Source organism: Rhinolophus ferrumequinum, chromosome 19 (genome assembly GCF_004115265.2).
Source record: "Rhinolophus ferrumequinum isolate MPI-CBG mRhiFer1 chromosome 19, mRhiFer1_v1.p, whole genome shotgun sequence".
In the NCBI taxonomy this organism is placed as follows: Eukaryota; Metazoa; Chordata; class Mammalia; order Chiroptera; family Rhinolophidae; genus Rhinolophus; species Rhinolophus ferrumequinum.
The window spans coordinates 37,406-52,235 of record NC_046302.1 but is presented as its reverse complement, the minus strand read 5'-3'; the positions used below and the strand labels follow the sequence as shown (position 1 = coordinate 52,235).

Below are 14,830 nucleotides of genomic sequence, written 5' to 3'. Positions count from 1 at the left end.
TCTCAAAAGTTCATGGGACCCAGCCAAGCAGCATCTGGCTTGAGCATGTCCTGTACCTCTGGCTGAGCAGCCCTAAGCTGACAGTAGCAGCAGGAGGCCTTGGTTCACGGCTTGGCCTCTCAAGGCACTTCCACGCACAACATGAGCAATAGACATCTGCAGATGTGTTTCTGGCTCCCACTGGGTGGCCCCAGGTGGGGCACAGGCTATGGCTGAAGTAGACATACAACGGATCCTCTCCAAGGTGGTCCTGTGTCTGGTGGCCCCCAGTGGCCAGCTTCAAAATGAGCTGGAGCATCACCCTGCTGCCTCCAAGTATGACACACCCAAGGGGCAGATTGGACATGCACCAGAGTCCTGCTGAGGCAGATCCTGCTCTGTAGGGTCAGCCCCTGCACAATAACTCTTCCACTGCAGTCAAGGCCAGGCCTCACAACCAGTGAGCCCAAGAGTCAGTCCCTTATGCTGAGGTGCAATTATCAGCCAAGGCTCCCACACAAGGGACATACCTGGAATGCATGGCTCAGGTGACCAGAAAGACTGTGCCACTGAACCCCACAGCACACCTACTACATAAGGCCACTCTACTAAGACTGGAAGACATAGAAGCCCTACCTAATACACAAAAACAAACACAGGGAGGCAGCCAAAATGGGGAGACAAAGAAATATGTCCCAAATAAAAGAATAGAACAAAGCTCCAGAAAAAGAACTAAGAGAAACAGAGATAAGCAATCTATCAGATGCAGAGTTCCAAACACTGGCAATAAGAATGCTCAGTGATCTCAGGGAGAACTTCAACAGAGAGATGAAAACTATAAAAAAGAACCAGTCAGCAATAAAGACTACAAAAATGGAAATGAAGAATATATTATAGGGAATCAACAGTAGATTAGATGACGCAGAGGATCCAACCAGCAATGTAGAAGATAAGGTAGCAGAAATCACCCAACCAGAACAGCAAAAAGAGAAAAAAAAATAAAAAAAAACTGAGGAGAGTTTAAGGGGCCTCCAGGACAATATCAAGCATACCAACATTCGCATTATAGGGGTACCAGAAGGAGAAGAGAGAGAGCAAGGAATTGAAAACCTGATTGAAGAAATAATGACAGAAAACTTCTCTAACCTGGTGAAGGAAATAGACATACAAGAACAGGAAGCAGAGAGTCCCAAACAAGATAAAACCAAAGAGGCCCACACCAAGACACATCATAATTAAAATGCCAAAGGTTAGATACAAAGAGAGTATCTTAAAAGCAGCAAGAGGAAAGCAGTTAGTTACCTATAAGGGGGCCCCCATAAGACTGTCAGCTGATTTCCCAATAGAAACTTTGCAGGCAAGAAGGGAGTGACAGGAAATATTCCAAGTGATGGAAAGCAATGACATACAACCTTGAATGCTCTACCCAGTGAGGCTGTCATTTAGAATAGAAGGGCAGATAAGCAGCTTCCCAGACAAGAAAAAGCTAAAGGAGTTCATCACCACCAAACCAGTATTACAAGGACTCTTAGAGGGACTTCTTTAAGGGTGGGTGAAAGGGGAAGGGATTAAGAAGAACAAATTGGGTGTTATACAATAGTCATGGGGATATAGGTTATAGCATAAGGAATATAGTCAACAATATTGTAATAACTAGGGATGGTGCCAGACACGCACTAGATCTATCAGGGTGATAGATGGGAATGGGATTTTGGGGATTGGGACAGGGTGAAAAAGGTGAAGTATAGTCACGGGATGTGCAGTATAGCATAGGGAAGATAGTCAACGGTATTGTAACAGCTATATAAGACGTCAGGGGTAGTAGCTTGGGGGATGGGTTATCACTTTATGAGGGGTTTAAATGTTTAACTATTACATTGCTTTGTACACCTGAAACTAATAAAAAATAAACTAAAAAAAACTACAACTAAATTATAAAAAAAAGACAAATAAGTCATGGGGATATAATGTACAGCATGGGGAATAGAATCAATAATATTGTGATAGTGTTATATAATATCAGGTGGTGCTGGACTTAAGGTGATCACTTCTTTAGGTTTATAAATGTTGAATAACTATTGTGTACACCTGAAACTAATATAATATTTTATGTTTGCTATATTTTAATAAAGATCTTAAAAATAAATAAATAGGTAGAAAATAAAATAAATAAATAATCACTTAGAAAAATGGTCAAAAGAAGTGAAAACGCAATTTACAAAGAAGTAATAGAAATGGTCATAAAGTATACGAAATGATGCTCGACTCCATTATCACGACAAATAAAAACAATAATGAGCCTTTTTTGTGCATCTCACTTTGGCAGAATGTGATGACAGCCATCATTGGAAATGTGTGGGAAACACATACTCTCAGCTGCTGGGGGTTTGTTGTACAAATAGGCCTAATTTTTCTGAAAGGCAAAATGGCAAATTAAATCACAATTTAAAGGTGTAAAACAAACCCTCTGAACCAGCACTGAGCATCTGGGAATCAATCTCAGGAGAACAATGGGACAAGTCTACAAAGATGTCTGTATAGACTGATCACAACATAGGAGGCAGGTTGTCTACTACTGAATCTCTACCTCTTCTTTCCTAACAGTCCCTCCTTTAGCAAGGAGCAAACAAAAAGACTAGTTTCCAAGCCTTCCTTACAGTTAGGTGTTGCCAAGAACTAAATTCTGATCAAGGAGATATAATTGAAAGTTTTTTGTGTAATTTCCAGGAACTTGTCTTAAAAAGATGGCAGCTAAGTAAGGCCTTTGGACCTCGTTTCCTTTTCCTCCTCTTTTTCTCTTTGGAATTATTCAAAGAAGTAGCAGCCAACTTAAACTACAGAGATAACCCCTGAAAGAGCTGTCACACATCTAACAAAGTGAAATACTGGATGGGGCCTCACCACCCTTTGACTGTTATCTCCATGCTTCTGCTATGTTAGAGACAAATACGCTTCTACCTCATTTAAGTCACTTTTCTTGTGATCTTTTGTAACTCATGGTAGAAGCCAATCATAGTGGAAGCTCTTTTGCTCATAATTGATAGCTATTATAGGTTGGGAACAGCCTAAATGTTTATGAAATTGGAATACTACGCTACCATTGAAAAAGATGATCTAGACCTGGACTGTGCAATACAGCCCCCAATCACCACATGTGGCTGCTGACACTTGGAATGTGATCAGCCCAAACTGAGATGTGTAAAATACACACCGGAATTTGAAGACTTAGCATAAAAAAAAAAGAAAGTGTTTTTTAACATTGACTATATGTTGAAATGATATTTTTGATATATTGAATAATATAAAATATATTACTAAAATGTCACTTGTTTCTTTTTACTTTTTAAAAAATGTCTAGTATAATGAAAAATATATGTTGGTCTTTATTCCCAGTTCTTGGCAAGAGTTCTTAAAACAGGATTTCCTGAGTGGCAGGAGTGTCTTTTGTTATTTATAACAAACCCCTGAGTTTATGCTAATGAAGTGATGGGCAGAGGTGGTACTTTTTACCAGAGGAACCAACCATGTAATTAGAGGGTTGGAACTATCATAGCATTGCCCTCCCCCCACCTTCAGGGAGGGGAAAGGAGCTGGAGATTGAATTGAATCACCAATGGCCAATGATTTAATTAATCATGCCTAAGTACTGCAACCTCCATAAAAACCCCTAAAAGACAGGGCTTGGGAAGCTTCCAGGTTGGTGGAAGTGCTGGAAGGATGGTACCCAGAGCAGGCATGGAAGACCCAAGTCTCACTCTCTACATCTCCCAATGCCTGGCCCTGTGCACCTCTTCCATGTGGCTCTTCCTACGTCTTATCCTTCATAATAAACACAAGTAAGTTGTTTTCCTGAGTTCTATGAGTGCCCCTACCAAATTATCAAACCTGAGGAGGGGTGTTGGAACCCCCAAATTTATAGCCGATCACCCAGAAATACAGGAGGCCCTTGGGACTTCATCTGAAGTAGGGTGGTTTGTGGGACCGAGCCCTTAACTTGTGGGGTCTGCACTATCCCAGGAGTTAGTGTCAGAATTGAATTGAACTGTTGGACACCTGGCTGGCTTCAGAGAATGCCATGTGGAGAAACAACACAGATTTGGTGGCAGAATTAAAAGTAGTGTCACAAAAAAAAAGACATTTCTCTGCGGCTACTAGAAAATTTTAAATTACATTTGTTGTTTGCATTAGATTTCTACTGGACAGTACTAATCCAGACAGATTATTTATGCATATTGGCACAGAAAATGACATGCTATATTATTAAATTTGAAAAAAATAGGCTACAAATATGCATGTATATAGTATGTTCACATCTTAGTATAGGATTGTATATTTGTGGAAGTTAACAAAAAATTTGCCGTGATTTTGTTTTACAACAAACAATAAATACCTATTAATTTTTATGATCAGCATTAATCCACAAAGCATCTTCACTGTGAGCTAACAGTCTAGGGATTGCCTGCATGAGAGCACTTCATAGATCCCAAGACTATTAACACATGATATTTTCCCCATGTCCTGTCCCTCTAAAATTAAAGTAAATTCTATATCTCAAGTCATTCAGTAGTCAGTTGATCCAAGAATACAGCTTAATGTTTTATTAAAAATGAAAAGTTTGGAAGGAGAAAAAGGAAAGACGAAACAATAAACACTAACCTCCAGGTAGGTTTTGGGAACGAGACCTTTGTTTCCTTTGGCATTCTTAGCCATCCACCAGCCATCAGGTTTTTTTTCAATTATAAGGAGAATTTCCCCTTTCTTAAAGCAAAAAAAAATGAAAATTTTTCATTAAAACTTACCCTTAAAATAAGAATTACCAACATTAAAACTATTTTCAAAAATATACGAGCATTTACTTTTACCAGGTACTTTGATAACAAAATTTCACATGATTACTGCCTGTAAACCATTATTATTGCTCATTTTGTTAAAACAAATTGAGCCTTGAAAAACTTAGTTTCAGGAAAATGTACGTAACCCAGGCACACAAGTAGAGTTTCTTTATTCTGTTAGGTATGTGAATTGCTCTTGAGGTTAGGTTTCAGTCTTGTTTCTACTTACCTTAAATGTCAGATCCCCAGCCTGCTGAGCAGTAAAATTTCCAACAGCAGTGTATTCTTTACTTGTCGCCTGTTGATGAGATTCATTTTCCTGTTTCTCTTCCTCTTGTGTTTCTTCTTCTTCCCCACCACTTTCTTTACTTTCTTCTTCATCATCATCATCTTCTTCTTCATCTCCTTCAGCAGAATCATCATCTTCCTTTCTTTCAGTAAGTGCCCCAATTCTGCACAAAGTAATTCTATGACAAGGATCACTTGAAATAATGTATTAGAACTGATCAAGTATAAGTTCTATATATAGAAGAACTGGCCTGTATTTGGAACTGGCAGATAAAGGAGACAAGAGGAAAGCACTGCTAATGATTTCTACCATCTAGCTAAGAATATGTGACTCAAAGGACTGAGTAGTGAAAGACGTAATATACCCGAGGAAGGTATGTGACAGAAGAAAGCAGGCACTGGACTATAGGCCAAGAGATTTGGATTCTTCTATTTCAGCGCATGCTGCTTGAGCATTACGACATAGTGCTTAGAGCATGGGCTCTGAGTTTAAATTCTGGCTCTATTCCCTCCTTGTTGGGTAATAATTATGATTTACAGGCAGTAGGTTTCTTTTCTTTTCTTTTTTTTTTTATAATGTGCTGACTTTCTGAATACATTTAAAAGGATAAATAGTCCTTTCAATGCAGAGGAGAAGAACAGACATTGCTCTAGCACAGAGTCAAAGCCAAGGCAGTAGGTTTCTTTTAAGCTCTCAGTTTCTCATTGGTAAAATAGAAATAATAATAGAACGTTCCTCATGAGGATAAGACCAGTTACCAATTCACGGAGTATTTGGAACAGTGTCTGTTCATAGCGAGCTTTAAAAAAAGTCAGCTATGATGATGATGGTCCATGTCAGACACAGTGGATACAAAGGGAAACCAGACACAGTTCTTGTCCTTAGAAGCTTACAATGACTCAATCTAGAAAATGGTGGAGGTATACAAGTACACAGGATACTGAGGAAACACAAGGGGGAAACCTAACCTAGACTGCATGACTGGGGATCAGGAAAGAGTCAGAATTAGGTCTTGAGAGGTGAGTTGGAGTTATCAGGTAAATGGAAGTAGCAAGGAGTGGGAGGGAGTAGAGAATGGAGGCTCAAGATTAGGGAACCTCAAGGAGGTCATGATGGTAGGACAAGGCTTGAGAAATGAGAAAGAGGTGAAGCTGCAAACAGGTGAGCAGAGTGCAGCCCATGTGAGTGTCATCTCTAAGGCAGTGCCTAAGAAGAAATAAGGGAAGGGCAGGATCTGCTCTGCACTTTAGAAAGGTGACTACCATGTGGGGAACAGACTGGAGGGAGGGCTAAAGGAAAGGTAGCTATTAAAAGTGACACATGACAACAGTATGAAGTAAGTAAATAGCATTAGAGAGGAAGAGAAAGACATTCTGGAAAAATATGAAGTAGGTAAAATGGGGGGCTTAGGGAGGAGAGAAGAGCTCAAATAATATGGCTTGGATAAGTCACTAAATCTCTCTAAGCTTTATTCGTTTAACATTCAGCAAAGCCATCAAACGTTTACGGGGCACCAACTGTGTGACAGACACTATGTGCTTGGGATATAACAAAACAGAGGTCTTTGCTTTCCTACAGCTTATTTAGAGAAGATTATCTTTAGAAGTATGTTGTAGGTATTACAACATACATCCCTAACTTATAGTCTGACCTGAATATCACATTTCCCCCAAAATTAAAGAACTTTAAGATGATATCATTTTATGTACTCTGCCAGCCCTTTCAGCTTTTGATGTGCCACTGTTGTCACATATTCTACATACAGTCAATCCTCATTATTTGTGGATTCTGTATTTGCAAATTCATGTACTTGCTAAAATTTTTCTGTAATCCCAAATCAATACTTATCAATACTTGCAATGTTTTTGTGGTCATTCATGGACATGTGCAAAGCAGCAAAAAATCTGAGTTGCCTGATGCACATACTCCCAACTGAGGTTGAACAAGGCGACATGCTGCCTTTTTTCCAGCTCTCGTAGTATAAACAAGTGCCCCAATTTTGCATTTTCGTTGGTAATTTAGCCATAAAATGTGGCCCCCAAACATACTGCTGAAGTGCTATGTGGTGTTCCTACAAAGGTATAAAGTAGAAAGTGTGAGATCCTGTGAGAGATGTAAAGAAAGGAAGTCATAATTTTGACTTTAGGTAATTTATAATCTAGTTGAGGAAACAGAGATCTGAAAAGCTAAATAAACAAATGTTAGGAAAAAAGGATGAGGTTTTTAATGTCAGTGTTGATATGTAAAAAGAAGATTATTTGGATTGTCTACTTGAATATTTCCTCCTTTCATAAATATTCTTTAAAAATTGGAGGCAGAAACATGCATTGTTTCCTGGAGTGGAAACATGCATTGTTTTAATAATAGCCTTTGCGAAGTAGAAGAAAACCTGATGGTATAAACAAACCCAATTTGTGGAAAGCAAAAAAGGAAAACACCAACTATTCAGTCTTCAAATGCTGTTCTCTTACTTTTCACTGTATTCTGGGAAAATGCTAAAGGATGAAGATATAAGGACTCTACAATTTCCATTGATTTCCAGTACTGAGAATGACAAAGTAAATGGCATTGGACTTAATCTTCCTACTGGAAACAGCTATAAAATGTGGTCAAAATATACAAAACAGCTGTTTGAACATCAACCAAGCAGGGCTGTTACCCTATACATCTCTCATGGGATCTCACACTTTCTACCATACTCAATAAACAATGTCTGTTTATATCTACACTGTTATGTATCTTTATCCTGAGTCAAACATTAAAACTGCTGGTGACATCTGAAGAAAAGGAAGGAAAGAAGCATACTCAGTTATATTCTCTCGACTTATAGACATGGCAAGTTCCTGCAGTTGGTGGGTAAGTTTATCTAAGAGACTGTGCTCCTCTTCCTTTTGCTGATGATAGTTCCCAACAGGTGTAGGTTCATCGGCCTATGAGAGAAGATAAGTTTATTTCACTGAAAACTTTATTTCAGTTTCATATTATATTTATGCAGAAAAACTCCAATAAGTGCTAGAAGACAAAGTAAAGAGCAGTATGAGACTTCGCTTTACCTTAGAGAAATAAGATTAAAAGAAATGTAGATTATTATGTTAGCATGCAAACCAAATGAAAAATGAAATTATAACTTGTTTTTTGTTTTATTCCCTTGCTAAGTATGGCAGAGCCTCTGTAGTCGGTAAAAGAGAGGTTCCAGACAGGAGAATGGCTTTGGAGTCTAAAAGACAAGCCCCACGTTCCGCCACTTCTGGGAGACCTGCTCCATCTTTGGTAGCCCAGTATCCTCATCCGTGAAACAGGAGTGATTGGGTTTTCAAATGTAGGGTCAGTCTGCCTCCTGAATTAAAGAGTTCTCTGTCACTGGAGAAATTTAGAAGAGACACTTGTGTCAGATGCAGCGCAGGAGAGTCATACACAGGATATGACTCACAGATGACCGCCACTTGAAACTTGTGAGTCTCTGGCCCTGGCATCTGGCTGAAGCTCAAGGCTACATTAAAACAAAAAATCCTGAGAGGACTGCCAGGAGTAAATTCTAGTTCTTCCTATTTCTGCAGAGTCACAAATGTTAGAGCTGACATGTGATAAAAGCAGCTTTTTTACCACTTACCCTCAGGCCAGATTATGTACTCTCTCCCACAATGGAATTCAAATTAAAATAATCCTAAAGTGTAAAACGTAAAACTTATATAATGCAAAAATAAAAATAGTTTCTTCCTGGATTTTCTGAGTCCTATGCTGGGTGAGTTAATCAAGGCTGAACTTTTATCAATTATTTGGAGCCCTGGATATTCTGCTCCAAAGCTCACACTCAGTAAGCCTGCCGGGTAACTCAGCACTGACTGCAGTCAGACTTCATTATTAAGGCAATCCCAGGAACTTCCCCACTCTAATGAATTCCCACTTCATGAAAATATTTATAAAAACAGATTTTTTGTAATATGATTAATTGCAATACTTACTTTTTTTAATTTTTGAAGAGTATTTTTATTTTCATCAATTGCCTGTTTTAATTGGATACATCTAAATTTTTTAAAAGAAAGAAAAAGATATTGATTTTTCTATTGTCAGAACCAGAAAGTTATTTTGTAAAATCATACATAAGCCTTTAAGAAGGCAAGGAAATTAGGTATTGTATGGCTTATGTTTAAAAATTCATGTGTAAATGCTTTTCCATAAAGGAATGATCACCAAACTTAGCATCACTGGGGGCAAAGTAACCCAACAATGTCTTCAAAGGTTTAAGTAATTATTGTTGCTCTCTACCCAGATTTCCTTGAACATTTTAAAATTCATATAAATTTTATTTTGCTTTTAAGCACTTTGAATGCCTGATTTAAGTAAAACTTTTTCAAACGATTCTGACGAATCATTTAAACTAACAGAATGAATCTCGTGTTCTTTTGTATGTTATAGACTCTAAATACCTCAAACATACAGATTATCTTAATGATATCCTAGACTTAATACAAAAGTGTTAATAGTCCAATTTAGCTCATCATTAAACTATATGTAATTTTAAACTATATTTAATTTTTAAGGTCACCATCCCAAGCAAGGTGGAAGTGCTAATAGACTGATGTTTCTGACCAGGTCACAGGATCTGGGGCTACACAAGCCAAGGATCTCCCATAACTCTGCCTAAGTCACCGATGCTCACTCTAAGCAGTGTTTATAGTTGCTATCACAAGTCTACAACCTTCAGATTTAGGTTGGTTTCTCTAAGTTATATCATGATGTAATTCTTCCATTTGATTCAAATGGACCAAAACCTGCAATTCTATTGAGATTTCAGTGATATTCCTTCTCTTGCTTGACTGAATTCTGCATTTCTTAGGAGACTTAAAACATTTTTACTACTTTCCCAATCTAATGTCTTATAGCAAAGTAATGTTAGACATATTAACTAACCACTGTGAACCTTAATTTTCCCATCTATATTAATAAGTATTGCATGGTGTTATTGTGAAAATTAATCAAGAAAAAGTTTCTCCAGTGTGGACCACACTGCTTGGTACATACAGAGTAAAAAACAGATTAAGTTGCTTCTTTTTAATATTTGTAATTCTTTATTTAAAACTATTATTCCAATATTTAGACCTGGTAGATATAGATAATTGCAAGAAATATTTTAAAATACATTTTGGAAAATTTCATTCATTGTTACCTCAATATTATTTCCCATTATTTTGTCTTTTTAGAAATTGCACTAAAAATAAGGAGAGAAATATGCCTCAAACAATTTATACGCTCTGAAAACTGCTCATTGAAATGCAAGTACAGCTCCTGCAAAGCTTATACAATCAGAATGCTTTACCTTTGGTAAATATCTCGCTTTTTACTGGCTTCTAGAGCTCCTTTCAATCGACTCTCAGAAAGCAAACTATCAACCTACAATAAATAGAAACCGCTTAAAATTGTTAAATTCTATATTGTATTTAACCTTAGGAAATAAAATTTTAATCTTTTCCCCCAAAATTTTATGAACACTTTGAAGCATACAATAAAGTGAAAAGAATTTTACAGTAAATATCCATATTACCCACCAGCTAGATTCTACCATTAACATTTTACTATACTTATTTGATCCATCTATTCAGCAGTCCATCTTATTTTTATATATTTCAAAGTAAACTGCAATCATCAACACATTTCCCCTTAAATAATACACCATGGGTATCACCAACTAGAGTTCAACATTTGGTGTAAAATTTACATCCAATGAAATGTACAAATCGTAAGTACAGGTATGCATTTGCTGAGTTTGGGCAAACACATACACCCATATAACCCAAGTCCCATCAACATACAGAAAAGTACTATTACCCCAGAAAGTTCCCAGAAAGTATGTACTCTTTTCTCTAATCCTTTCACACCTCATGTTTTCTTATCTACTTCCATAGTGTTGTATCATTACTTTATTTCTTCTAATTGCTGGGTAGTATTCATTATATGACTATACTACAAGTTTGTTTATCCTCATTTTTATATCTTATAACTTGACTTAGTATTTTTCAAATATTACATGTAACTTTGCCAATGTACCCACAAAAGAGGCACATATTTCTGGTGGGTTCTTTTCTATAAATGATGCAGAGAAAATGAAGTGGATGAAGAGAGAGAAATAAAAGTTCACTAGCATCTTCTCTACTCTTGTTATTTTGCATCTGTCTCAGTGTTATTTACAAAATTTACACACCTGGTGACAGAGCCAGTCATCACAGGCATGACCCATTGGTACCCACTCTTGATTACTTGTTCCCAGGACACCCAGTTGGAAATCTGTTCTGTGTTTTGCTTCAGGTGTCCTCTGTGGGGACAGGAGGGAATTTACTCACATTAACAAAGAGCCCTTCCCAGACATTCAGGGTATCAAAGACTCCTGAGCCAAGTCTTCTCCAGGCTGAATAATCCTTCTAATAGTTTTTGTTTCATCTTTGTTTTAATAACAATTTTTGTAGTTTACTTCTCAAATTTTTCCTGGTTCTCTCAATATCCCACTAAATTTAAAACCAGATACAGAACCACATTAAGCATTTAGCCAGAACTCAGCTTAAGTCAATGACACATTGAGTTTTATTTTACTTCTACTGAGTATTTTGTTCCACCACTATAATTCTAATAGACTCATTTAAGAAATATTTATCCATCAAATCTTTGGTACTTTTTAAATGAGTCCAAAACTGGATAAAATATGAGCAGTCAGTAAATCTCTTGTCTGCCAACGATTACTAAATAATTTTATTTAGTGAAAACAACACTTGGTAATAGATCATATGAAAACTAAAAAGTAAAATTAGCAAAGTAAATAATTTTAGAAAATAAATTAACAACGCATTAATTACTACCTACTTTTTTATTTCTTAAAGTAATACACATTTGGTATTTAAAATTATGAAAATTATCAAAAAGTATGAAGAGAAACATAATAACCATCAGCATGCTGCCACAGTTACTATCCTAGCATGTTTCCTTTTTTCTACATATATATTTAAATTTTTTATTGAAATATTGCATATTCAATTTTGTATTCTTTTTCTAAACTGACATTTTATCACAAATATTCTCCCTAATGTATTAAAATCTCTAACAAAAATTTAATCACTGTATTAGATCCCATTATAAGTTATGTATCCATTCCTCATTACTGATCATTTAAGTTGTAACCAGTCATTTCTATTATAAGTAATGTTGAACATTTTGATGCACACTGTGATGAACACTTTCACACATCAATATCTGACCCAATTTTTTGTATTATTATGTATGGTAAATTCCTAAAAATGTAATCGCCCAGTGTAGCAGCATGAATATTTGCTACAACTGCTTTCCAGAACTGCTGTACCTTACACCTTGGAGAGTATAAAGTCCCTGTTTCATCTCACCCTCCCCAGTACTAAGTATTGTGATTTTTAAAATGTCTGTTACATCTTATCTCCTTTGCAATTATTTATCTTTCAAGTTAACTCTTCTCATGTATATGAATTACTTGTATTTCTTCTTTAGTTCTAGTCCTTTGCTCTCTGTCATGCAGGGTGGCACGCGGGGTCTCTGGTACCGCTCCCCACATAAGAACGCAGGACATGGTGAGGCCAAAAAGGAACACCCACGGAGCCATAGAGGCGGGAGTCATACCACTATAGTCTCACTGGCGGCTGGGTTGGAGACACAGGAAGCAGGAGCCACACGATCCGCAACCCTCACTCCCCCATTTGCAGGCTCAGCCACCATCTTCTTCCTAGTCCCCATTTTTCTGCTAGCGTAGCCACGGCAGTTATATTAGTAGCCAATGGCTCACTGGTGACAGCTGACGGCCAACCAGCCACAGCTGATGGCCATCCAATTACAGTTGATGACCATTTACTACCGGAGCCAGCACCTTTCCACCTGAGGCCGAGAGCCTGGAAACCGCACTCCTGGCTCTGTCCCCACACTCTCTTACACATTAGGACTGTTCTTTACTAATTCGCTTTGAGTTCACCTGAAGCAGTAGCAGTCACCATTGGAAGAAGTTTAGAGGGAAGCGGTGCTGGAGAATGAAGGCGAGTAGTGTAGAGCGCAGAGATGGTTGGAAATGGTTACTGTTAAATGTTTATGTTTGGAGGGGAGGTGGGTTAAGGTTGAGACTGAGATGTTAGGGGGAGGGCAACGGAAGGACTCTCAGTCAAAGGTCACGATTTTCGGAGGTTTGGTCCCCAGGGTCGGGTTCGGAGGATGAGAGGTTAGAGCCTGGGTTTGGTGGGGGATGCTGGGATGGGAGCGTTATGGTTGGGACGCTCCGTGGATCGGGACCCGCTCCCAGGACTCCGGGGCCTCATCTCACCCCGCCAGCGGCCCAGCCGCCGTAGTTCAGGCCCCATAAGACAGCCAGATAGTACCTGCTGCTTCAGCTCTTGGCCACGGTGCTGCAGGCACCGCAGAGGGCCGCGCGGCCATCGTGGCAGCATCTCCTCGCCTCCTCGCAGGGCGCGGGCCGGTCACCAAGGAAACAACGGTGGCGGCCCCGGTAAGTGATGTCACCGGGTGACGCCATCAGCGCGCCTGTCTCCGAGCCTGACGCCCTGCGGGCTGGAGGGGAGAATGCTGCCTAGGTAGCCGTCTTTTCTTGACCCATCCAAAGAGCTGGGGTGAAGGTGGGATCGCGAACCATGGCATCGCGAACTGCATGTCCCATGGTACCACAGTATTGCTGGTGGGGTAGGTAGAAAGTGAGAAATGAGCAAGTGAAGGAGGGAGCTAGCCCAGTTACGAGGCCCCTTGCAGCTGCTCCTTGTTGGATCAAGGCTCCTTGCAGTTGCTCTCACTTGGGGCACAAACACCTTGCTGGCTCAGCAACATATTCAGAATAAGATATGTTGTTGGAAGAAGGAAAACTGCTGGAGAGGGAGAGAAACCATTTGGCTTATCAGAATATACAACGTCTGACAAGTTGGCAAACTTGTTGCAACAATGTTGCTAAGCTTTTTTGATATCAGAGGGATTATTCATTATGACTTTGTACCAACTGGACAAAGAGTTAACTAAGTTTGCTATTTGGAAATGCTGAAAAGGCTGCGTGAAAGGAAATGCTAAACTTTGTGCAACAATTCATGGCTCGTGCATCACAACAACGCACCAGCTCACTTGGCGCTGTCTGTGAGGGAGTTTTTAACCAGTAAACAAATAACTGTATTGGAACACCCTCCCTACATACTCACTTGATCTGGCCTCCAATGACTTCTTTCTTTACCTGAAGATAAAGGAAATATTGAAAGGAAAACATTTTGATGACATTCAGGACATCAAGGATAATACGATGACAGCTCTGATGGCCATTCCAGAAAAAGAGTTCCAAAATTGCTTTGAAGGGTGGACGAGGCGCTGGCATCAGTGCGTAGCTTCCTAAGGGGAGTACTTCAAAGGTGACCGTAGTGATATTCAGCAGTGAGTTACATAGCACTTTTTTCTAGGATGAGTTCGCGAACTTAATTGTAAGGCCTCATATATTCTGCTTCTCAAATAAATCATGGGAAATTAACAGGTTCACGTTTACAACCTTGAGAACCAGAGGGGAAGATGGCTCACCTCAGCAGAGAGAGAGAGGAAGATAATAGGGAGAGGGGGAGACAATTTTACCCAAAGAGATAAAAACCCCCACGTAATGTAAGAAGAGGCTGCTTCTCTCTCTTGAGTCAGCCCACTCCATGTCTGGAAGTGTACTTGCTTTTATTAATAAACTTCTGGCTGTCCT

At 38.8% G+C, this 14,830-nt stretch overlaps 1 protein-coding gene and 1 non-coding gene across 6 annotated transcripts in view; both read right to left on the bottom strand.

The window, feature by feature from the left end:
* Window positions 1-13,615, bottom strand: part of NPHP1 (nephrocystin 1) — a 64,967-nt gene extending 51,352 nt beyond the window's left edge. For 2 of the 5 annotated variants that reach the window (XM_033087815.1, XM_033087819.1), the window contains exons 1-6: window positions 13,479-13,615; window positions 10,418-10,491; window positions 9,063-9,123; window positions 7,906-8,030; window positions 5,041-5,278; window positions 4,636-4,737 (exon numbers count right to left, since the gene is read on the bottom strand). In XM_033087815.1, the coding sequence (XP_032943706.1) occupies window positions 4,636-4,737; window positions 5,041-5,278; window positions 7,906-8,030; window positions 9,063-9,123; window positions 10,418-10,491; window positions 13,479-13,547 (669 nt within the window). In that variant the 5' untranslated portion in view covers window positions 13,548-13,615. The remainder of the gene's footprint in view (window positions 1-4,635; window positions 4,738-5,040; window positions 5,279-7,905; window positions 8,031-9,062; window positions 9,124-10,417; window positions 10,492-13,478) is intronic. The other 3 variants (XM_033087816.1, XM_033087818.1, XM_033087817.1) reach the window with 3 other exon arrangements.
* LOC117012026 (small nucleolar RNA SNORA22) lies at window positions 5,674-5,793 on the bottom strand. The gene has a single exon (XR_004421103.1). It is a non-coding gene; the product is annotated as a small nucleolar RNA SNORA22 (small nucleolar RNA).
* Window positions 13,616-14,830: the final 1,215 nt, after the last annotated feature.